The sequence below is a fragment of the Canis lupus genome, chromosome 19, assembly GCF_048164855.1.
Source record: "Canis lupus baileyi chromosome 19, mCanLup2.hap1, whole genome shotgun sequence".
Lineage (NCBI taxonomy): Eukaryota > Metazoa > Chordata > Mammalia > Carnivora > Canidae > Canis > Canis lupus.
The window spans coordinates 11,841,928-11,866,627 of NC_132856.1; the positions used below are offsets into that span (position 1 = coordinate 11,841,928).

Genomic DNA, 24,700 nt, shown 5'->3' on the forward strand with positions numbered 1-24,700 from the left:
CTTAAACTTGAAAAGAAAAAAAATAATGAGAATATTCATGTGGATCATAAAGAGAAATAATGATTACCTTTGATTCCTAGAGAAAGTTAATTTAAAATGCATCCAAGTTCCATTGTACAGCCAAAAAGGAAAAGAAAAAAAAAAACAAAAAACCGAAAAACTCTGCGAAGCTGAGACATGTCTTTAGGAGGCAGAAATAAGAGTCACCATCACTTGTGTCCTGAGAGGATGCTCATTCATAGTAATTGGGAAGAAGAAAGATTGTAGAGATTAACTGACTTTGGTTTAGGATACACACTGTTTTCCTTTTAAATGCAAATGATACATGGGGCCTAAAAGACAAAATCTGTTCTAAATATCAGTTTCTTAAAAAAAAAAAAAAAAAAAAAAGAGTACTTAACAATCAGTAAACTACCAAATAGATTATGTTTTTGTTTTTATCAAATTAGAAGCTCTAACCATTTAGATCAAGTGGATCCATTTCCAGTGGTAATTTTGAAGTTCACATGCCCTTTGAAAGAAAAATAGAGCAGATATCTAAGGGCCACAGAAGGGAAGAAATAGGCATAAAACTTTGTTGGTTTTTACACAGGGTAGCTCACCAAGAGAGACTTGGTTAATTGCCTATGTCCAGATGTAGCATTGACCATCAGTTTTAAGAGTCTTATGTAATAACCACAACATAGTTTGAAGCTTGTGATACCATGGTCAAAAAATTGCCTTTTCAAAGCTGTCTGTAGTTTTCAGAGGTTTTATCTGGAAGAATGCAACTCTACTTGCTCAGTCTGTAGATGCAGTATTTTGTTATTATTAATAAATACTTATTATTTAATGTGTACATAGTATGTTCTGTTCTAGGTTCTTGGGGGCTCTGGTACGTGAGGTATTATATATACTCCAATCATTCCATGCAGGTTTTCTGAGAACCTAGTATTTGCCACACCCTGTGCTAAAGGCACAAAAATAAAGGTGACTCAGTCCCTCTACACACAGGCTGCTTTCCTGCATGTCATCCTCTGCAACTATGCCTCAAAACACAATACTTCAGCCTCATAGAACTCCTTTCTAATCTCAGCATATCCCATATTCTTTTGTACTTCTGGTTCTTTGTGCATACTTGTTTTCTTCCTTGAGTGTCTTTCCTTTATGGTTGCCCGGAGTCCTTCATCTTTTAAGACCAGCCCAAACAAAAACTGCTGGGTGATGCTGTCCACCTGTAGCTTGCTAGCACTTGGTAAAGACCTCTCCTAAGACCTATTCCTGTCACCTTGAATTATAATGGCTTCCCTTTGAGTCTTCCATAGGGTTGGGGCTCTCTATGGGTATTGCTCACTTCTGTCCCCATTTCCTAGTCATTTCAGGGCTGGCCCAGAAGAGTGGTGCTTGACAAACATGTCTTTGATGGATACAATTTAAGAATACCCTTAGAGTTCATAAATCCTGGCCCGATGCAGTGGTGTCATGATAAAATGTAAAACTTGACATAATGATGATGGCTTTGGGGCATGATGTATATGTTTCTTTTATGCTAAAAAAGATTATAAATTCCAGACATGTGAACTTTCATCTCTTTCTGTAAGTGGAACTGAAGTTGTCGAACCGAGGTAGCAAATACTGTTTTCTGAAGATGCTGAGATATCAAACCCTGATGAGAGAAATAATGGTGTTTCACAGAGCTCTTAGGTGGAAAGAAATAGGCCAACAAGATTTACAGCTGCATTTATTTCTAAGGTGATTCTATGCCAAAGGTCACATAACATATATTCTGTGCTATGCTATACTTACAGAGTTTTTCAAGATGGATTTTAAATTGACAGAGTCTCCAGTTAGACATATCACATTGAATGTTAAAGAGGAGAGAGAGTCTCAACATGATACGAAAACTTGGCTTACACAGTTATGCAAAGCTTTAAAATATAAGATAACCCCATTATAGTAATTATAAAAGACAAGAGATTATTGATTTTTTTTACAATACCATTTAATAAATTAGTGAAATGTCAATAATAGTATAACCAATGTGCTTGTAAGAAGAACATACCTTGTAAAAACAAGACTCAGGACTATGACTTGCAAGGCTGAATTAAACTGTTCAAGTTTTAAAAAATGAGAACACCATCCTGTGGTGTGAAAATTTACCTCGTAACAAAACAGCCTATTTCCTGCCCAAGAATGATGGTAATGATGCCAGATTGATTGTGTTTTTGTTGCTTAATTGCATTTTAAAACAAATGTCATTAGATTGATAACCCTCTGCAGAGTTGTAAAATCTACAAACATTCAGACAAGAGATGGCAGGCAGTGCTGATTCAGCTCATGTCTGGCCTTTGGTGTCTGTCAGAGAATGCTGTTCAACAGAGGCAGGGGATGGAATGCATTTTTAAAGCAAGTTAGGTTCTGGTCTGTCTGAATTTGAATCTGCTTCCTTCAACCCCTTACAAGTGGGTACTTGATATCCTTTGTACATTCCACCTTTGTTGGGGTGTGGTGGATGAAACTGAAGTCGTACTAGCCCAGAAGCACAAAAGTTTAGTCAAATCTACAAATTTTCTGTTACTATTTTGTCTGCCTAAAAACAATATACAAAGGGATTTGAACACCCAACTTTACGTACCATCCTTCACTGTTCTACCAAGCTTTCTTGTCTTATTGTAACCTGAACAAGGTAAATCACTACCCTCTTAGAATAAATGTAACTTAGGTCAACTTCCCAATTATTTTTTAAGCAGCAGTTTAAGATCATTATAATTAATTTGTAAAGCCACCTTCACATTGGAAGAAAAGGAGAGCATGAAACAATCAAAATCTTTGAAACAAGAAAATCCTAGCCAAAAATTTATTTTGAAACAGCACATCCTGAAAGTATTTTTTAACTGAAAAATTGACTTAGAACATTTTCATCTTGCATTCTTTAACCCAAAAGGAATCAACTTAGAATGAAACTAAAGAGAATTTTTAATGCATTGAGATTAAATCTATCATCTTTACCCAGGGAAAATTCCTTCTCTTTTATTCTCAGAGAGTCTCATGTAAAAGGACGATTCAAGTGATGAGCTGCAGTGTTTTGACAAGGCCTTGGAGTATAAAAACTTAAAAAAATCTCACTGGAATACCATTATATATTCACTGGGAGAAAAGAATGCCCTATTTAAAAAACTAGGACAGATCATGTTGATACGGAAAAGGGAAATAAATGTGTGAACAATATATCCCAAATTAAAGACATTGTTGTAGGCCCATCTAAAATCAACAAAAAATATAATTACTCTGAAAGTACTCTTGTCCTGTCTTACAGTGCTAAGTGGATTAGGCACCTAGCAATGATCTGATACAAGTTCCACTTTAGCAACATAGAAAACAGGAAGACTAGCCCACACTACGAAGCAATATTTCTCCCTCCCATGACAGGACCTGTCTGCTCTCTCTTGGAATCTTTCTACAGATAGGCTTCTCTATTTTGAAAGAATAGTAGCAAGTTTAAGGGAAATCTAAAGGCAACCTTTTATTCACCGGCACCACATGATTTTTTTTTAAGATTTTATTTATTTATTCATGAGAGACACACACACACACACACAGAGAGAGAGGCAGAGGGAGAAGCAGGCTCCATGCAGGGAGCCGGACATGGGACTAGATCCTGGGTCTCCAGGATCATGCCCTGGGCTGAAGGCGGTGCTAAACTGTTGAGCCACCAGGGCTGCCCTCCACCACATGATTTTAATAACTCTACACCATGTTTCCCACTGTCTGTTTTCCCACAGTTGGGAATACTTTGACTTTCAGCTGGATAAGGATGCTTGTCGATAGAGGGGTTCTTTTCCACTACGTTATACTATTGTGTAGGCTAAAGGAGGGAGGTAGTGAAATAATAATGAATAACAATAATAATACATTCATACATAGCATATATCTTTTACTGAGAGCCCCAAATACTAAACATCAGTAAAGAATCAATCATTATTCTTATGTCTGCTCATTCCCATATCTAGTTCACATATCACATCATTCACCATTTCACCTAAGCTATTAGTTTGAATACCTTTGGTGTTTATTGGCAATTCCTGGGTTTGACTAATGTTAAACTCATTATAGATTCTTGAGGTCTTTTATTGATGCTTTCTTTGCTCAGTGACATGACTGAAGTTGGTTCGGTGTTTCTCTAAGGCAGAACTATGAGCCACAGATCATCTTCAGCACACTATCAAGCTCATCTAGCAAAGCCTTTTCTCTTCCTTTGCTGTAAAGAAGGAACCAAGACTATTTTGGGTTTGAGATGGTAAGGCCATTCATTGTTTTTTGAATGAATACATTTCTGGGAATGAATTTACTAAAAATAAACCAGAACAAACATTTTTGCTAGGCTTGTAAAATATCTCCCTTTCTTCCCTGTAAGTTTCCACATTACATTCTAAAACCAGAGCATGACAATACACATTTAAAAATAATCTCTCGCCATCGGTAATTTTAAAGTAGGCCATATACAGAGTGACCAGACCATTGTTGTTTACTTGCTTAGGAAAGGCACTGTACACACACCCACACACATGTTCTCCAGAACAAAGAGACCAAGCATATGACCCACAGCCGCTGTCTGCACTATGCTTAGCAAACAGATCATTTTGAAAACATGTTTCATCATATAAACAGATTTACAGGTAATCATGCACAGTTTTCATGGAAACACTTCTTTTCTCAGTAGAGACAAGAACATACAAACAAGTAAAAATTAGATTGTTTCTTACCTTTTAGAAAGCAGGCAAAAGCTATACTGTTGGTGGGATAGTGTACCAAGTAACAGACTTTTGTACACTCTTTCTTACTGGTGGTATACAGTCTACAGGAAAAGTAAATATATAGGTATGTATAAAATAAATGTGCACACAATATTCCTTTTATTCTTTTTTTTCCCTTTTGGAGAAGAGGCTGCGATAGAGACCATAGACATTATGCCCACTCTTTCAGTGGATTCAATAGCCTTTGGTAGACCAGTTCACAATTCAGGTACCTCTGAACATGGGAGTGCTGGTGCCTCTTGATTTAAGGCAGTCGGGTTTTAGTTGCTTGAGCTGTTGCAGTTGAGGGAACCAGCTCCCAGATAAGTTATCTATCTGGTCAGAGCTTTCTTTTCTTCCTTTTATCATCCCTTTTTTTTTCTCAGCCTAGTCCAGCCATGCTGACCAGCCTGTATGGTTAGTCCAGCAGGATGAAACAAATAACATAATGTTGAGAATGTTAGAGATCCAAACAAATGAAGAAGCAAAACAAAACAAAAACCATAACAAATTAACACAGCACAGGAGCATGTTCCAGAATTGTCTAGGTATCATTACTTAAGTAGGGTTTGGTGCCCACATCCATTTTCGAGCAGTTTTCTTTTCTTAATCAAACGCCTCATTATATTGACAGCTTATTTTATGTAATAATCACCTTCTTTGAGAACAGCACAAGATTTCAGGTATGTGTTTTCCTTATAGTAGGTGCGAAAATGGTAGTAAAAAATTAAAAAAAAAAAAACCCAGCATCAGAATACAAACTTATATTTAAAATATCTTATTTTAGATTTTCTATTTTAGGTACAAATTTTTATTTTTCTAAAATATGCTTCATCAGACAATGTACTCATTGGTCTAGTATATGTCTAGCCTCTATGGTAGTCAGTTAATCAGTCACACATTCCCACATCCAAGAAGGGGGAGTAGCTGTCCACCTGACTGATAACGTTTGCTACTGACCTTCTGGAATCTAAACTATCTTTAATCCATGCAGGTACTTTCCCTGCACTACCTGGGGACATTGGCTTAGAAAATGGATGGTAGTTTAGGACAAAGGTAGCGTAGGGCTGTTTATCACTGTGTACTGCAATCCTTTACAAAGAGAGCATCTGACCAGAAGATAATTTGCAGAGCATCTTCTGGTTCTAACCAGTCCAGGTAAGGAAGGCAGCAGTTCTTATTCACCCATCCTAATAAAGCCATGCTACCTCAGTTAATATTATTCATCCACTGGAAAAGAGTCCTAGCGGCCATCGATAAGCCATGTCCCAAGTACAACCAGGTCCTCTTGTTAATTTGGCATCTACACATTTGCCATGAACAAACATCTGCCAAGTCAGCTAAGTACAGGGAAACATGCTGAATTCAGACTGCAGATGTGAGAACCAGAGCTTGAGGTGCCCTTCTTCTCAGAAAGAAATGTTGAGAAGGCATCATCTTGGCTAGACCTAAAGCTATCCGAAGTATAGCTCTTCTGATCCTCTAGCAACAGAAATCTTGTTTGTATAAATAATAATTGAACAAGTAGCTGAGCTATATCCCCTCTACCCCCTACTGCTTTTCAATCCCATGCAGAAGCCAACTAGTGCTTGCCCAACTCTGAATATCTAATGCCGGTAGTGTATAGATACATTAAAATTTTAAGAAGATTTACTTTTTGTGCATTCCACACAGAAGTTCTTCTTTTAAACAAGAAAATTTTAACTGAAGGAGCAACCTAAGAGGAAAACTGAGCTTCTTGGGGAAAACTCAGGCAGTTCTGGGGCAGTTTTAATTTCTGCTTATAGTAAGCCAAGAAGCAAATTCATATTTATGTAGACATGTAGTTGCAGTGTGCAGTTGGATGAGTAGAAGCGTGCATGCACCAGATGGCAAGCTGCAATGATGGAGCAGAGCTGTTAAGAATGAAAACACTCAAGATTGAAATACATTGAGACTAAGTGTTTAGAGCAACAATGAATAAGGGGACATTTCTGTTTCATTATTTATTTTATAGCTCATACTATAAACCCGACTTCCTCTCTGATACCCTCCCTCTGAAAATAGTGTACAGAATTTCCCCTTTAGAAAGATGTGTTCCTTTTTCAAGTACATGGTCTGCACTTTTGTTTCTTTTTAACTAGACAGCTTAATTTCAACAAATAATTCCTTTGTCTCTGCTACCAAAGCTCAGAAATATGAGAATATTTGAGCTATGTTTGGTATTAAATAGAATATAGTAATATTCTCTCACATCACATAATCTTACTGTTTATTTTCATGAGTTAAATTTTTCATTACTGTTCTTTCCCTACAGACATACATTTTTGGATTGCTCAGGACTGGCTTTCTGAATATAATTACTAACTATGATACCACTATTTCCAGATTAATGGCTCCTTTTGGATCATTTAAAATAACTAATTGGTTGCATTTTTGTCTCATCTCAAATATTTCATCCCTTTAAGTTGACTTTATCCCAGGTAAACATCACTACTAAAACTTTGGGAGACATTTCCAATATGTGTCCTAGATAAAATCCTTGCCTATTAAGACATATCAATTTCTAGAGATGAGCTCTCTAGTATAGTAGCCACAAACACGGATATTTAAATATAAATTATTTAAAATAAAGAGCATTTTATCCCCAGTTAAGTAGCCATATTTCAAGTGCTGATTGGCTACATGTGACAAGAACATTTCTACCACTATAGAAGGTTCTATTGGACAGATTTTGCGTGGATAAAGTCTTTTGATTTTTTGGAGGGGACCTTTGGGAGCTGGATCATCAGAAACACCAATGTTTGGAGGTACATGAATCTCCTCCTATGGTTAGGCAAATATCTATTCAAATTACTTATGGTGTTTTAAGGAGTGTCTACACAAAATCAAAAGAACCAAAACAATTTTTAAATTATTTTGGACTGCTTATAAGATAGGGACTCTGTTTGATTTCATTTTTCCCCTGAAATGTTTATTTTTGCTCTGTGTAGACACCAAAACATCATTGACAAAAACCAACAAAATTTTTTCATGAAAGGCACCAAATGAATTCCAAATGGAGTAATTGTCATGATTCACACAGACAATAAGTTATTTAAATTTGGGAGTAAGTAAGATGAGGCCTCTACCTGGGCAGCCTTCTTTGAGCTCAAGTTTCTCCTATCTTATAGACAACACAGCAGCAATAATACATTTCCCAACACATTTAATTAAAGAGTCTACCACACATATCATTATATTCTTCATACGCAACCTGAATCAGCAGTGGAGGAAGCCAAAAGTGTAATTTCTGCTTTGGAATTATGACATGACACATTCTAAGAAACAGAGTAGCAAAGAGAAGCAGGTACGGATTTGGGAGTCAGACCTGGGTTTCATTCAGTCCAACCTTTGCTGCTAAGTAGATGTGTGACTTTGGTAATGACACTCAATCTCACTGAACCTGGGTTTCTATTCTCCTTCTACAGAGGTACCGTGAGTGGTAAGAGATCTTTCACACAAAGCATTTTGGATAATGCCTATTTCAGAGTAGCTTATGCAAGTATTATTAGTAGATTTGGTGTTACTATTAGTACTAGTGTCAGTATTAGCATTTTACAACCATTATTATATCCAAAACAGCCTCAACAAGGATAGGACCTAATCATTAAAAGCTAATAATAGTAGAAATGTTGTTTGAAAACTATTTTTAAGTAGCAAAGTATTGAATTTTCCAAATTCAAAACTTCTAATTTGGTCATTCTTTGCAATACATACTGACTTTTGACTGTATTTTCTGCTTATTGATTCTTGGGCATATCTAGCTAAACTGTGTGTGTGTGTGTGTGTGTGTGTGTGTGTTCAGATATAAATGTAAAACACTTAAAGGAATGTCTCTAGGATAAAGGTTCTATAAAATACAAGTCTGGTAAGGGGCCCTAGGATAAAACATTAGAGAAGTATAAATGTGCAGGTATATTTATCAACAAAAGTATGCATAAAAATAGATGCTTATGCATAAAATAATCATGGAAATATTTCTTTTTGGGCATCAGTTCCATCTACCTCCATACAGCTTCTAAATGTACCATCACATCTACATAATCAATCACCTTAAAATGTAATTTTCTACCTTTTAAAGAATAAAAGGGAAATAACAGTTGATGTATTATTTTCTAGATGCATAATGTTATGACACACTTATGACATAAATATTAGTATCTCTATTTTAAACATGAAGATGCTGAGCTTTAGGATAGCTCAATGATTCTCAAAGCCACACAGCTGGGAAGTGGAGTGGTTGGGATTTGAACCCAGGTCTGTCTTAACCCAAAGCCTCTTCTGACATCACATCAAATATCATGGGATTCACCATCCATTTTCCTTCCTCTCAATTGACCATTTTCTTTGAAAACACAGGAAGAGACCCTACACATTCATTCTTCTTCTCCTTTGTCTTGTATAGTCTTTGTCCTTCCTCTTGCCTTGTCCCAGAATTTCTTCTATTAAAAGTTCAAACTGAAGCCCACAATATTGTCAACTTTGTACCCCTGTCTACATATTCTCAAAGAGTTTCACAATAGTCACTCAGCCAACTGTTTAGAAATGGAGATGAGTCAAGATCATGGATCTTTGCACAGTGTTTGTTGGGAACAAACTCTGTTACCTCTTGCTCTTCAAAGATCTCTCTCTTACTTGCAGAGCATAAAAGATTACCTCAGAGTATTTAGAGTAGGGATTGCTTTCTGCTTGGCGAGAAGCTTTTGCTGTGACAAAATCAGTTCATAACAACTGAAAAATGTCTTACAGGATTTTTTTTTTTTTTTTCAGGATTTGATGGACAACCTGAATCCTCCTCTACTTTTTAAAACAGAAAGTATTATGAACACTTGAATCTGCCATTCTATTTGGAACTGGTCAACTTGTTCCTTGTTCCTTCTCTGTGTTTAACCTCTAGTTAAACTGTCTTGATTTCTTACAAAGTGATATCTGTATCTTTTTGGAGTCATTTTCAGGGGTGACTAGAGGCTACTCTGGGGTTGCAGATATGCAACATATTGTGATATAGCATATTATATGTAACATTTCACCCTTAATCCCCTCCCTAATATTTTGTCTTTCATGCGATGAAATTCTGCTGTAGAGGTTTTTCCCATGTGGGGATGTTACAATCTATATACTTGGGGTTTTTCTTGTTTCTAGAAAGCTTGCTTAGGATAGAATCATAATTTTTCTCCACATTCATGTTCCAGTAAAAAGAAGTTTTACTTTCTAAGTTATTAAATATTCTAGTTTTATTCCCACTGCTACAGTTCAATCAGATGTTAAAGTTTCCCTACTGGGAAGTTGTTCCCCTGACATGAAGAGAGCGAGAAAGGTTGTTCACAACCTGACAGGTATGTTTATGCCAAGTGGACAGTTTGGTACCAATGAACAAGAAGGAAGGGAAGAGGGAGATTTCATACTTTAGAAGCAGAGCCTCTGAAAGTTTTTTTTTTTTTTTTCCCTAAAAGGCAGCAAAAATGAAATGGGGGCAAGAATAAGACAAACTCTTAAGAGCAAAAGTTAGCATTCACCCAGGAACCCACTCCATAAAGACAAGAATGGACGCCATATTTCTTCAAAGAAAGGCAAGCTCATACCACAGTTCCTAGAGTTACCTGATGTAGGAGGGCAATTTGAAAGGAAAGGAAAGTTACTTACTGTTTGGGTCTACGTTTTCACAGAGTTCTGTCTTTGCCTCACCGTTGGGTCTGTCACTGGGTTTGTGTGACAGCCGCGATGACATGGTGGCTGCTGTGACTACCGCCTTGAAGCTTCGCTTCCGCTTCTGGACATTGAGTTCAGGGTGGAAAATGATGATGTACACTTTCGGCATGTATAGCATCCCCAGAGCCACTGATGCACTTAGGTTCATGGAGATTGTAAGTGTGGTAGTTTGTATGTAGAGCTAGGAGACACAACACACAAGACACTATTACAAATAAAATGACTGCAAAGGAAGTCTGAATACTTAACGTGACATCAAGAATGACTTTGGCTAGGAGAGAAATCATAGCCCTTTCTAGAGCCTTCTCATTAAAGGAAATCAGAATGACTGGGCAGATTTATCTGAGAGTGTTTACATGTATTAATTGATTGAATGCCTTTGGGTGAATCTGTGTGCATGCTTGCCCTGGGGAAGTCTCCTACATAGAAGTTCATAGTAGTAAGCAGACTTGAAGTATTTTCAATCAGAATGGCTGATGAATATAAAGACATGAAAATCACAGAAGTGTGTAATCTTAAGTAAGGCTGCTTATTTTTTATCCTCCATATATACATAAAAGAATTAGCTACCACGTGATTTCTTGCTACACACTCTGGGACCTTTGAAAATTATGTTAGTATATATCCCTTCTTGTATTTTTTTAACTGTTTACCTTCACCATACCTACAAAATAGTGAGTTAGGTTGCCCTGAAAAGTAAGCCCTTCTTGCTCAGTTCTGATTTACAAAACACTGATAGCAAGGGCCCAAGATCTGGTGATGCTGGCTTGTCCAGTCTCTTTAGGTTGACAAATTGCCAATAGGGTGGACAACTCTCCTGACACTGTGTTATTTGTGGTTTGGATGGTGTCTCCATAACTGTCCTTGTCTCTTTTTGCTCCCTTAAAAAATCAGTAAACAACAATTCACTTACTGTGCAGTGTGTTAAATCACTACCTTGGTTATAAACTTCAAAAGATGTTGGTTGAAGGGTATGAGGAGTTGTAAGATCAGTAAGGAGAAAGCTATAGACAACTTGCCTGGTCCAGTTGTGTTTATGAAGTGCCTTCTTTTGTGATCTGGAGCCCCACCTCTATATATTTAGGTAGGGCCTTTTACATGATTTCTAAAGGCTAGATTAAATGTGAGGTGATGGATGTGTTAATTAACTTGATGTGGTAGTCATTTCTCAACTATACAAACATTAAAACATCACATTGTATGCTTTAAAAAGGATCATGTTGTATGAACCTAAACATATATAGTTTTTGTTAATCGTACCCTAGTAATGCAATAAATAAATGGATACATTCATTCATTAATAGAACTTCTATTACATTAAAAAATGAATAGATACCATGGCCTTTTGTGTCAGTGGAAAGCTGATGATACATTTATTCAATCATGGTATTCCATAACTATGCCTTCTCACTGATCAGAGGATAAAATCCCCATCCTTGATGGAGTCTACAAGGCCCCATGTGGTCTGTCCCCTGGCAATTTGTTCAGACTAATTTGCCACCACTTTTCCCTCCTACTCTTCTCCCCAGGCCACCATCCATATGGGCACTCCTTTACGTCTTAAAGATGTATTCATTCAACCATAGACCCTTTCGTACATGTGATATTTCTTTATTCTTGTTTTCTTCTGTATGGAATGATTTTTCTCTGCTTCTTAGAACATCCATCCTAGGCTGCCCTCACCAATAGCCCCCAGTCTAGTCCAGCTTCTTTACTTATACACTCAAAGAACTGTTTTCTCTATATCATTGGTCTCCACTTGTAATTTTATATGCTTTGCCCTAACCATTTGACTACCCATCTCTCTCTGACCATGAAAGCAGGAATAAGTGTCTGTGGTGCATGGTTGTGCCTACAGTACTGACAAACAGTAGGACTTAAATAAACATGATAGATGAGCTCATTTGTTTGTATAATGGGTGCCTTTTTCCTACCTGTGACTCAGTGGTTATACAGTCTTTCTCTAAACATACGAGAATTTCTATCAGACCTCTTAGCTGCCTGGATATTTCTGTATTATTTTTCAAACTGAGGCTCTGGTAAAGAAATTAAAAAAGACTTTGCCATCTTGTGTGGAAGGAATACAGTTTTCCAACAAACATTAATTTGAATGTGCATGTCTTTGAATGGTTTTAAGGAGCTGCCAGCGGCTAACTGTATAATACATAATGAATGTAAAATAGAAAGACAAAACAATATTGAATTAATGATCCTTTCAGTTGTGAATCAGACCATATTTTAAAAGCTCATCTTTTCCTATTGGAATACTTTTAGACTTTGAGCTCCATTCCACTATGCTAACCTATGGTATTTAAGAAAGGCTTATCATGGTCACACGGCTTTATGGAGCTAGGCAATGTTCCTTCCTTCCTTCATGATCCCTGCTGTCATCCTACTAATGAGGACTTTGCAAACCATGGTTTAGCAGTCCAAAAAAGAAAATAATATAATTTGACTTATGTGACCTTCAGTTTTGTTTCTCTGCTCATGAGCAAATTTTACAGTTGAAGAAATCATCCATAGTTTGTTTATTATTTAAACATAACTGTAAATTATGTATGTACATATGCTTATGTATGTGTGTGTATACACTTTTTCTTAACAAGACTACTTAGCAACTTAAGACCTCAAAAGCTATGATGTTCATTTTATGGAGTGTTTGATTCCATTATTCTCAAACTAGAGCCCATAGAGACTTGATATTTTGTTTTGAAAGTTTTGCAGTCTCTAGTGACACTTCAGAAATATGTGAAAACCAACATGAATGCCACTGACCAAATTCCTACTCCCACATTTCCTCTTTATACTCCATAGTGTTTAAGAATGAGTGTTCTGAAGCTAGTCTGAGTTCAATTTCCATTTGCTAGTTCTGTGACCTAGGGCAAATAATCTGGGTATCTATGCCTCAGCTTTTGCATCTATAAATGGGAATGATAATAACAGTAGCTACTTATAATGTTGCTTTGACAATTGAATGAGTAAGGGTTGGTAAAGTACTTAGGATCAGACCCAGCAATACAATAAAAGTATTTTGGAATAAGTATATAGGTATGAAGATATGAAGGCTTTAGTCTATAGGGATCACACAGGTATTGGTCCACAAGGATTTGATGCCACCAAGCCCTAGGAGAGGATTTAAGTCACTGTCTCTCTGGCTTTTGGTGGGAGGCTCACCTTTTGACTGTGTTTATTCCACCATCAACTTATAGTACATTCTTTTAACAAATTATAATGTATTTATTTTAGTCTTAAAGCTGTTTCTGTTTTACCTGATGCTTATTGTAAAATACATTACCCTGTTTATTTAACCGTGGGTATTTGAAAATATTTTATCTTCTTTATAATTTCTTTAGCAATGTCAAAGCATTGGTTATCCTTGTTGGTCCCTTTCCATCAAGAGATAGAGGCCCTTGATACATAGTTTTACTGAGATCAAGCCTCTCCCAAGGGCTGGCATTCAACTAACCCTCATTCTATTCTGGCTCTCTGAGGACCATCCCTAGTGGAGTTAAGTCTCCCCACCTTGGCCAATCCTCAATGACTCAGGCCTGTGCGAAGGACGCAGATTACCTTGGAATTTCCATGTGTTTTGATAAATTAAGCCTTAACTTCATATCATCCTAAGTGAATTTCCAAAATCTAGTTTCTGTTCCTTGACTGAATGTGGCTTTTCTAACACCCATCATATACAATTCAGCTTATACAGCCAAAAAGCATTCAGGCAAGGAATTCACAGACAAGCCAACAAAGAGCTTTGCATATATTATAGAACAGTGGTTATTTTAAATTCTAATCCATAGAATTTAAGGCTATAGCTCTTTTCTCTGCCCCTCGGTTTCCTCACCTATAAAATGAAGACAATAATGATTCCTACCTCATATAGTTGTTTTTATGATCTAATATATGGAAAATGCTTAGCATAATGCCTAGGAAATATGTACCCATGAAATGTTAACTATTATTGTAACTATTTATACTCTGCTTAATATTTATTTAGATTAGGTTGTTGGGGGAGTACATCTCAAGATGAGACTTCCTCTGTAACCATTTTCATATATTTTAAACATTTTCATGTCTTATTGATTAATTATGTTGTAGTGTCTAAAACACCAGGCCTATTCACCTCTGGTCTGACTGAAATGTACCAGCAAGCAATTGTTGAGTATACAAGTATATGCTTAATTTAATGCCAGACAAAGCCTACCTGAATCTTCCTCATCTTGGTCTAAGTTTATTATCGGGTAAAATGCTAACCCTATTGTGAGATGCCATTATTGTTCTGTAAGATGGTGTAGCAACTACGATTACTTGAGCTCTCCTTGTCTAATTTTTTACTGCTAAGGTAGTTAGAAATTGGAAAAGTGGTTAGATAGTGCTCTTGAGAAACTTTGAAATTTGTCAACTCTTCTGCATAAATTTCAGAATCAGTGTAATTAAACACTATTTTGAAAGATTTCAAGGCAAGCTGTTAATAGTTGTAATAGTGACAGGCTTCAGGCTTTGAACATCATAGTATTTGAGATACTGTCCAAAGAATTATGAGAAAAAGAAGTAAAGAAAAAAAGTTATACGGCATAGAGGCAGATACAAAAATGGATCAAGAAAAGCTTAATTTCAGATTTTTGAGTTCATCAGAATACTCTCAACATCACCACTGATGTCTTTAGAAGTACACAAGTGACCTAATAATGTATTTATACTAATGAATTACCATCTTTATCTGTAAAAATACTGTATTAGAAGAGTCCTGGGGAGACACCTGGGTGGCTCAGTCAGTTAAGTGGCTGCCTTTGGTTTGGGTCATAATCCCGGGGTCGTGGGATAGAGCCATGCACAGGACTCCCTGTTCAGTGGGAACCTTCTTCTCCCTCTCCCTCTGCTTGCTGTTCCCTCTGCTCATTCATTCTTTCATAAATAAACAAACAAACAAACAAACAAACAAACAAAATCTAAAAAAAAAAAAAAAAAAGAAGAAGAAGAAGAAGAATCCTGGGACTATCTAATAGTGTCAGACCCACTCATGACCACATGCTGTGAATTCACTGTTGTATTTTCCAGATAGGCTATGTGAAAGACTTACTTTTCCACTGTTAGTGCATTCATCCACATATTGGTTCTCCATTTTTATGGAGATACTACCAAATGCCTGCATTGGCCCAAACACTAAGTACACCATTGTGAAGATGAGAGGCAGTTTCCCTCCCTCAGGGAGCCAGATTCTAGTGGCAATCAAGGACTAACTAATTCTTCATGCATCAACTGCTCACCATGTCCTTTTTCACACAATGTATATTGGCCCATGTTTTCCCCTCCTCTTGTCATTTCCTTTGCTGATCTGTTTTACCTCTGACACCTTGTTTATATTTGATGCTTAATCCAGAGATCCCTTCTACGTAAAGCATTCCCTATGTCCCCTGTCAGGGAAGTTTTCCTATTGGCCCTTCTCATAGGTACAGCTCCAAAGAGCATTTCACTTGGTCTGCTTGGAAGAGTACACCAGTTACTTGTGCTTTAATACTTGCTTTGAAAATGCAAATGCATCCCTAGCAGAATGATATGTTAGGGAACAATTTAAGTCCAACCCAAAGTTCATGTTTGCACATGTGTGATTTCTTCCCCAAGATGAGCACAGTAAACTACATCTGGCTGTTCCAAGCCATGTGGGAACACACAAAATGCATGCATCCCACCCCCAAACATCTGCCTTTGTTCTCCTTGTACAATTTCACAATAAATCACAAGGAGCAATACTTCTGGCACCTGTTTCCACAAGCAAACTTTACCTCCTTTTTCTTAAGGTAAAATGCCATATTTATTATAACATTTATGCACTGCTTAGCCATTTAACTTGTGGAAAACCATGCCACCATTTTTATTAGATTTTTAAAAAATATCACTGGTGATGTTTTTGAGTGTTGTGTCCATAACTCAATTTTTCCATAAGTTTTGTGTTTTTATTGCACAATTTTGTATAGCATGGTGATTTTTGAGAACACTTATGTCACATTATAGCAGAATCAACTGTATAATAAGCACAGTATCTGCTACAAATTGTACACTTACTAAATTCTGGTTGAATAAAAAGTTCTGCACTTTAAGCAAGTATTAGGTACCATAAATACCCTTGGAATTCAACATTATCTTAAGAAAAGCTATTATTTGTAGTCTGTATTATCACTATTATTTTTGTGATTATTTGTGTGCCCCTATTTCCTTATTTCTAGAGTAGAGATAATAATAGTACCTCTCTTAGCAGGTTTTTGGGACCAAATGGGTTGACCATTGTGAAAGACACAGAAGGGTGTATAGCACGTAGCAACTACTCGATCAAGTGTATTAGTACCACTGATTTATTAATTGGCTATAACATAAAATAATGTTCTATGCCATTTTCCTTCATATTATCATAGTACATTTCAACATGATGATCTTTCTTATGAAATCTGAATCATAGCCCTTTTGAAGAAGAGGCATTTCATTAAATTTGCTTCTCTTTTGTTTGAAAGGATTATAAAACTCCCATTTTATATGTCATTGACTCTTTTATGAGAAATAATAAATTTTGTGCATCCCCAAGTGACAGTTGAGAATTGGGACAAGAAGGCCTTTATGGAATCTTCAGGTGGGGAGGGAACGTTTCATAATCCTCATGACATCCCAAAGTCTGGGTAATAAAAATGAAAAGTATGTCTGATGAGTCCCAGAAAAGAGGAAGGGTACATTATTACCTGACAGATGCTTGCAACATTCATATGACTGAATTGAAATGAAAGTTCCTGGCAGGTAAGACCAATATTTTCTATCTTTACCACCTGTACCCCTTGCTTTCTAATTAGAGTAACCATGTTTTTGATGGAAAAAAATAATGGCATATATTTGGGAATGGGACAGAATGTTTGCAATTAGGACTTCCTCAGACATCTGGAGGGTTGAGACATTGAAGACTCTTGGCTTAGTTATCAAGTAATGCATGATGACAAAAGGATTCATTATAATTATGAGGGAAAAATTATTGTTTTTTGGGGTGGAGAGAGCTGAATCTTCTAGAAAAATGTTGTTTTAGAATTGATTTCAAATCTTGGTCTCTGATGGTTGGTTGGTGATGTTGGGCAAGCTACTTCACCTCTGGCAAGTGACAGATTCAAAATTCAGACCCTAGCAGTTTGTTACCAGAGTCTCTGATATATAAACCCACTTCACTCTACCACTACTATGGAGATCATCTCACCATTTGAAGTTTAAAGGGTATTGTGTGTGAAAAGTAGTCACAGTGCCTAGCATATGGTGGGTGCTCAGGAAATATAAGTGTATTTTTTAAAGTAGATGGCTCCCTCATCTGTAGATAATTTTCATGCTCTTCTATTTAGACCTCGTATCTGTAATTAGCTAATAGAGAGGGAGGGAGAGAGGGAAGGAAGGATAGAGGGAAGTAGGATATATATAAAGAGATATACACACCAAATACTATAGGCCACACTTTGTAGATAGATGTCTGGCATAGAATTATAAATAATGAAGGCAACCAGGTGATTATTAGACAAGACCTAGTTTTATTGTATTTTTTGTCATTTAGTATTTATAGGCAGACTTGGTATCATATCTATACACAATTACATTCTTTATTTGGATAGACATAAGACATGCACTTCAGGTGAATGTGAATCAGTTTCTAGAGTATAAGATAAGATATCATGCTTGAAATCACCTACATCTCAGTTCTTTGCTCTTTTGAGGAGAAGCCTGGTGCTGTGTCTATTCCAGTGAGATGCTGTTAACAAAACTGACCACATGCTTGGGAAGTTCATTGCTTTGCTCCCTATAAAATCCTCAAGAGGTCCAGGCCACCTCAATAGCCAGTTCTTCCAGGCAGTCACTTATGATTTTGCTGGGCATATGAATTTCTTTCCTCCACCGGCCATCTGACTCCTCAATTTTGATTTCAAGATATTTTCCCCCTATAACTACAAGGCAGAAGATTTGCTCTTTTATATAAAGCCAATACTAACGTTGTTCACCCTGTTGTGTTATCTAGAAGGATATTTACCATTCCTGCTGGGATGAGAGCCCTACAATTGTTAGGTCACTACCTTGCAGTGATTTAACATACAAAGGCAAAGTGTTTTCTCCACAGTCAGCCTGGAGAGACACACTTCTGCCAAATTCCATTGGCTCCCTTGAACCTTTGGCCACATTCATCAAGAGTAAACCTAACAGCCTTTTTGTAGGAGGCAACCTCAAATTCTTTCTTACAATGTGAACATGTTTGCACCTTGCTGGGGAATACATTAGGTAAAATATGATGATGTTCTATATTACTTTGCAAATAAACCAAGTAGACTTTTAAAAAGTTGTTTGTATTTAAACTATTCTGTTGCTTTATTTAAAAAAAAAGATTTATTCCATTTTGTGAGGGGATGAGGGGCAGAGGAAGACGGAGAGGAGAATCTAAAGTAGACTCCCTGCTGAGCACAAATCCAGATGAGGGACTTGATCTCATGACCCTGAGATTATGACTTAAGGTGAAATCAAGAGTTAGATGCTCAACTGACTGAGTCACCCAGGTGCCCCTAAAGTATTCTGTTTCTAATGTTGTCATTTGGAATACTCCCATTTCTGTGAGCGCATGGCTGTCTCATCTTGTCAACTTTCAAAGTCATCTTTATAGTTCTAATGAACATGAGATAGAAATCAAATGAAAAAAAATGATGTCAAATTAATAGCTAAAAGAAAGATATAATCTTTGCATTACTTTGGCATAGTCAATGTGTTTTAAGTTGGATTTGTGAAGTGTTTGTTGAAACTGGACCCAAGAATGTCATTGACAAGAAGACAAAGTCAGGCTCTTAACTAAAATAAAATGCATTCTTATCTCAGTTTTCAAAGCCATTGACAATGGCTTTCTGTTGAACTTTGACAAGTTTTGATTATCTTAATCATACAGCTTTCTCTTTTCTCTTTCTAGTGCTGGCTGTTATTTTTGTTGCTCTTCCTCTGTTCCTTTTGGACTGGGCTGTGGAACTTTTCTTTCTGCTTTTGAAACTCATTTCCCCTTCCATTCACTCATAGTTTAACATGTACCATCTTTAGCTCCCTGCTTTTGCACAGTACCAGTGTGGTGATGGGCATGTGGGTGAATGCAGGCCTCCAAACCAGTGCCATGTTGTGTAGCATGTTGTGGCACCCATTAGAGAATGTGCCAAGTGTTGCCCTTGGCTGATGGACAAAACACTTCAATAGCTGGAACCTAGGCCAGCTGAATGGCCCATCCAAGGGTATCTTATGCTCTGAATTCCTCATCAGGGCCCTTAGCTTTGTCATGGTTTATGCCCCAAAGGAGCCAAATAACTGCAATGAAACTTTACTCAAAATTGTCAACAAATATTTGCTCACCCTATGGCCCTAACTGGAACAGTGAAGGCTCAGAAATTGGGCAGGGAAATAATAACCATTCTGTCAAGAGAAATATAGTGAAAGGGAGTGAGCCTGGCTAAGGGGTATGAACTGGGTGGTTCATGATTTTAATCCTGACTTCACAAGACCCCTTTTGCTTTGCTTCTACTTGCAAAGTCTTGTGTCATAGATCTCAAAACTGCTATTTTCTACTCACTCTTAGAGCTTATAGTCTGGCCTCTATCATCACCTGCTCCAAGTTTGTCCTCTTAACCTTCCTAGGCTCCTTGTCAGACATGAGAGGTTTTTTTCCCAGGTGTCATTTCTTTTTACAGCTCAATGCTGAGGACAGTACTTTCAGTGGCTTCAGCTATCCTGCTACATTTGCTTAATTTCCCATCATACTTGGAATAAAGATAAAATCCTTAGCATGGTCTAAGGAAATCTGCAAGTACCCCTTCTGCCTTCTTTCATCTTCTCTACATCCTTCAAATGTGCAATGCTCTGTCCATCCTCAAAGCTTTTGAACATGCTATTCCATTTGCCTCAGATGCTATTCCCACTCATCTTTACCTGACTGCCTCCTACCTGCCTTTCAGGTCTCAGTCTTACTCCTCTGACTCTCAGATGTAAATGGTGACCTTCTTCTCTTGCTTGCTCATAGCACGTATCATGCCCCTTCATTACATTAATCACAATTTGTGATTATTCATTCAAGTATTTATTTCATAGGTATCCTTTCACTAGACTATCCTCCCTCCACCCACCCCAACCATCCCCCCTCCCCCCGCCAATGAAGGCATGAACCATACCCTTCAATAGGTCTATAGGTCCTGGAACATAGCAAGTGTCCAGTTCATAACAGCTGAACAAATGAATAAATACAGGGCAGGAGATAGATACTGTGCAGCCAAGAGCAGTAAAATGTGTGACTAGTGCACTGGAATTACAGTCAGGAATTCTGTCTGGATTTGGATGCAGGCTCTGCTGCTTACTAATACCAGGGAGATCTTGACCACCTCCCTTAGCCTTTCTAAGCTTAAATATTGCTATTTACAATATGAGGTGAGTAATGGCATCTACCCCAGCTATAACAAGGAAGAAATGACTTGTAAGTGGTCATACTTCTTCAACGCTAAAGCTCCAGTCGGAGTGTTGTGCTGGTAAAATTTATGTCTGTGTAGCACAGGATAATGTAACCATGTCCAGAGGCTCTTTGTCTCTGAACAATCATAATTGCTTTTCATTTTTTCAAATACTTTTTCCTCTAGCAATTTCAGTGGTTTCACTTCTTTCTCTGGCACTCCTCTGGCCTAGACATGGCATTTCAGAGCTAATAAATAGAGGAGGTAAAACATAGAGATAAATTGTCTCATATAATAGGGAGAGAACCAGAATATTTTGTGGAAATCAAGGAGGAAAAAGAATAGTCAGAAGTGAGCAAATCAAAGGCAGGAACCATGGTTCATTTATCTTTGCACCATCATGCCTGGCATAAGGAACAGGTTCAATATATGTTTGATGAATGAGATGGTCTTCATTCATTTGACAAACTGAAGCCAAATTCAAAGGAATTTATTCATCTTTATTTCACAGCTCATCATCTCTCTGCCTCCTAGCCGCTTTCATATTCCTAAGATGCCTGCTCTAGTCTGCCACAGGGCCTTTGCATATGCTTTCTCCTTTCCCTGGAATGTTTCCCCACCCCCACTTACCTAGTTTTATTTATTTTTTAAAGATTCATGCAAGTATCACTTCTTAAGCCAAGTTTTTTCTAATCAGAACTAGGTAATAGCATCATGTTATAAACTCTCAAAGCAACCATAAGATTCATATTTGTGTGTGTGTGTGTGTGTGTGTGTGTGTGATAAATATCTGTCTCCTCCACCAAGAAGCATGTCTGTTTATATTTTATCCTTGCCTGGCACTGTGGTGTGTGTGTGGGGGGGAATGGGTGGGCAATACAAATGACTTAATTGGTAATGATATTGTTAGGAAAGTATGTCTTAGTGATAAGGAAGTAAACATTGTATTTGCAGTCTTTGGCTCCATCTCTTGTCCTTCTTCCCTAGAGCAGAGAGTCAAGAGGGTACCTGGCAGGAAGGAGCAAATGTGACATTCTCATGAACTTACACTGTCTATAAAATGTACTTTCCAAATTGGCCCAAGGGAGGAAAGGACTATGTTGTCCTGGAGGTTGCCACCTACATTTCTTAAACCCTTTTTCATGTGTTCACCAATAAATAAGTGAGTAAGTAAAATAATTGCCAATAATGACTCCATTGGAGCCAGAAGTAGCAATGAAAATCAGCAACACCGTCCCTTTTGAAAGATTTTTTCTTTTAAAAAGCTTGCACTAACACCAGGTTATTTTTTTTTTAAAGATTTTGTTAATTTATTCATGAGAGACACAGAGAGAGAGGCAGAGACAGGCAGAGACAGGCAGAGGGAGAAGCAGGCTCCATGCTGGGAGCCTAACCTGGGACTCAATCCTGGGTCTCCAGGATCATGTGCTGGGCTAAAGGCAGCACTAAACCGCTGAGCCACAGGGGCTGCCCTAACACCAGGTTAACATCTAATTGTCTCTTTCTAATGAAAAAAGAAAAAAGAAATGGTTGCTATGACAACGCAGTGAAGCATGCATTTTGTTTTTGTTTTTATTTGGCAAAACCTGATGACTTTGACTTAACTCAGACCATATGTGCATTTTAGTTTTGCAATTTTGATCTTTCCTGGGATTTTTCAGAAGTATCACTAAAGATCACTTAATGAATCCACCTTCTTTAGAAAGTGTAATAGCAATGAACAGACAAAAAAAGGACAGTTGAGAGATAATATTAGTAAGGAGAAATGAAAGGACATGGGATGGGTTGGGTGGGAGGAAATAAGAGGAATGAGGAACCAAGGGATCATTTTTTACATTTTACCTCATTTTAAGAAAACCCCAGGAGAGTACCACTCTGAATAACATCAAAAATGCATAAATCCTAGAGTGAGTTTGAAGTCTCCTAAAAAAAAAAAAAAAAAAAAAAAAAAAAGGTAGACTGGCTAAAAAATTTTTCTAAGAGATTGAAGTGATATTAGCTTATTTAGATCCCAGAACCCCTTTGGGAGTGCTAGGACACAGGCATTTATTTTTACTAGCTTCATCATTCTCAATGCCAATGAGCTCTGATTTTAATCTAGCTGACCACACAAAAGCCAGTCCTTCACCCTCATTTATTTTTGTGGTTAAGATTTCCTCTCCAAGCCTCTAGCCTGCATTTATTCCTACTCGGAATTCCTAAATCACTCCTTAAAAATTTTTTTCTTCTTTAGAAACCACAAAAGAGTTCCATAAAACGGTTAAGCAACAAGCATCTGAGTGGATTCCTGTCTCTCCACACTCTCCAAAATATCTAGGTTCATGTATAATAATTTAAGAAAAAAATTCTTAAAGGTCTACTGTTTCATCTAAGTCTTGAAACTGTGTCACAGTTTGATTATAATTCTAAGAAAGATGGATGAATGAAATCTTAAAACATACTTTTAAAGGAAATTCTCTCTTCAGTCTTAGCTATGGAATCACCATATGCTATGGGAAGGAAGTAAGACATGAAAGGTCTCCTCCATAGCTTATTCATTGATATCTACAGAGATTTCAGGCCCACATGTCAGAGTACCCTGCAGCAGAGGGTTCTGAGAAGGTTATTCTCATTTATATGCCACTAGATGTTTATTATCTTTAATGTAGGGATCATCACCTTTGCCATCCTCATGGGGCTGCTGACACAATTAAACAGACATCTCATGTAACACTGAAAGCAGAGCTTTCTCTGCCAAACCTGTTTCTGCCCTAATTTTCCTCATCTCAGGAAGTGTTACTTCCATCTACCTGGTTGCATAAATTAGGTTATTCTCAAATACTTGCAGTTCCCTCACTTTGTACCCTTTATATTAAGGCCATTAGCTAGTTGGCTAATATTATCTATAAAATATTTCTAGAATCTTTTCCTTTCTCTTCCCCCTGCACTCCCTACCCCATCTTAAATGTTTAATCAATTAACACATCTAAGTACAGAGAACAGTGGTTGCCATTTGTAAGTTCTCAAATTTAGCAACGATGATGATGGTAATGAGGATATGATGATGCACTTTCACATTGTTCCTGGGGTGCTATAGTACCATCCCAACTGGTTTTACTACACTCATTTTTTGGCTCCCTTTGACCAAGTCTGTACAGAGTAACCAGAATGTCTTTATAAAGACTGAAAATCAGATCACACAGTCCCCAGTAAAACATCTTTCAAAGACTTTCCATTGCTTTTTGGTACCTGGCCTGGCTACATTTCCAACTTGTTAACTAGTCTCTCTTGAATATGATTAATCTACACTGGCATTCTTGAATGCTCTGAGCTCATTTCCAGCAAAGGGACTGAGCACACACCATTCTCCCTGCCCAGAATTTTTTTTTCCCTGAGTTCTTCACCCAGATAACTCTTAACTCATCTTTTAGGTTCAACTTCCATGCATTTATCTCTGACAGACTTTCTGTGATTACCTGCTGCTCTACGAACTTGAGTTTTCTCCTTCAATGATGTTCTCTCACTGCAGTCTATTCTTTTTATTCATTGTACATATTATAATCAGTAATGGTCAACATAATTATGGATTCATTTATCCCAACTCTTGATCTCCTACTAGAATTTAAGCTTTATAGTGGCAGGAATACACCTGTCACGAAAAAAGGACTTCACAAGTATATATATTTTTTAATTAGTGAAGAAGGATAGCAGTTAAAAAATGTAATTCTAAAGTAAGGTGCAAAT

General features: G+C 37.2%; 1 protein-coding gene across 7 annotated transcripts in view; it reads right to left on the bottom strand.

The window, feature by feature from the left end:
* Positions 1-24,700, bottom strand: part of GRM7 (glutamate metabotropic receptor 7) — an 849,841-nt gene that overhangs the window by 45,573 nt on the left and 779,568 nt on the right. For 2 of the 7 annotated variants that reach the window (XM_072788070.1, XM_072788074.1), the window contains exons 9-10: positions 10,437-10,683; positions 4,743-4,834 (exon numbers count right to left, since the gene is read on the bottom strand). In XM_072788070.1, coding sequence (XP_072644171.1) covers positions 4,764-4,834; positions 10,437-10,683 — 318 coding nt within the window. In that variant the 3' untranslated portion in view covers positions 4,743-4,763. The other 5 variants (XR_012012517.1, XM_072788071.1, XR_012012515.1 and 2 more) reach the window with 4 other exon arrangements.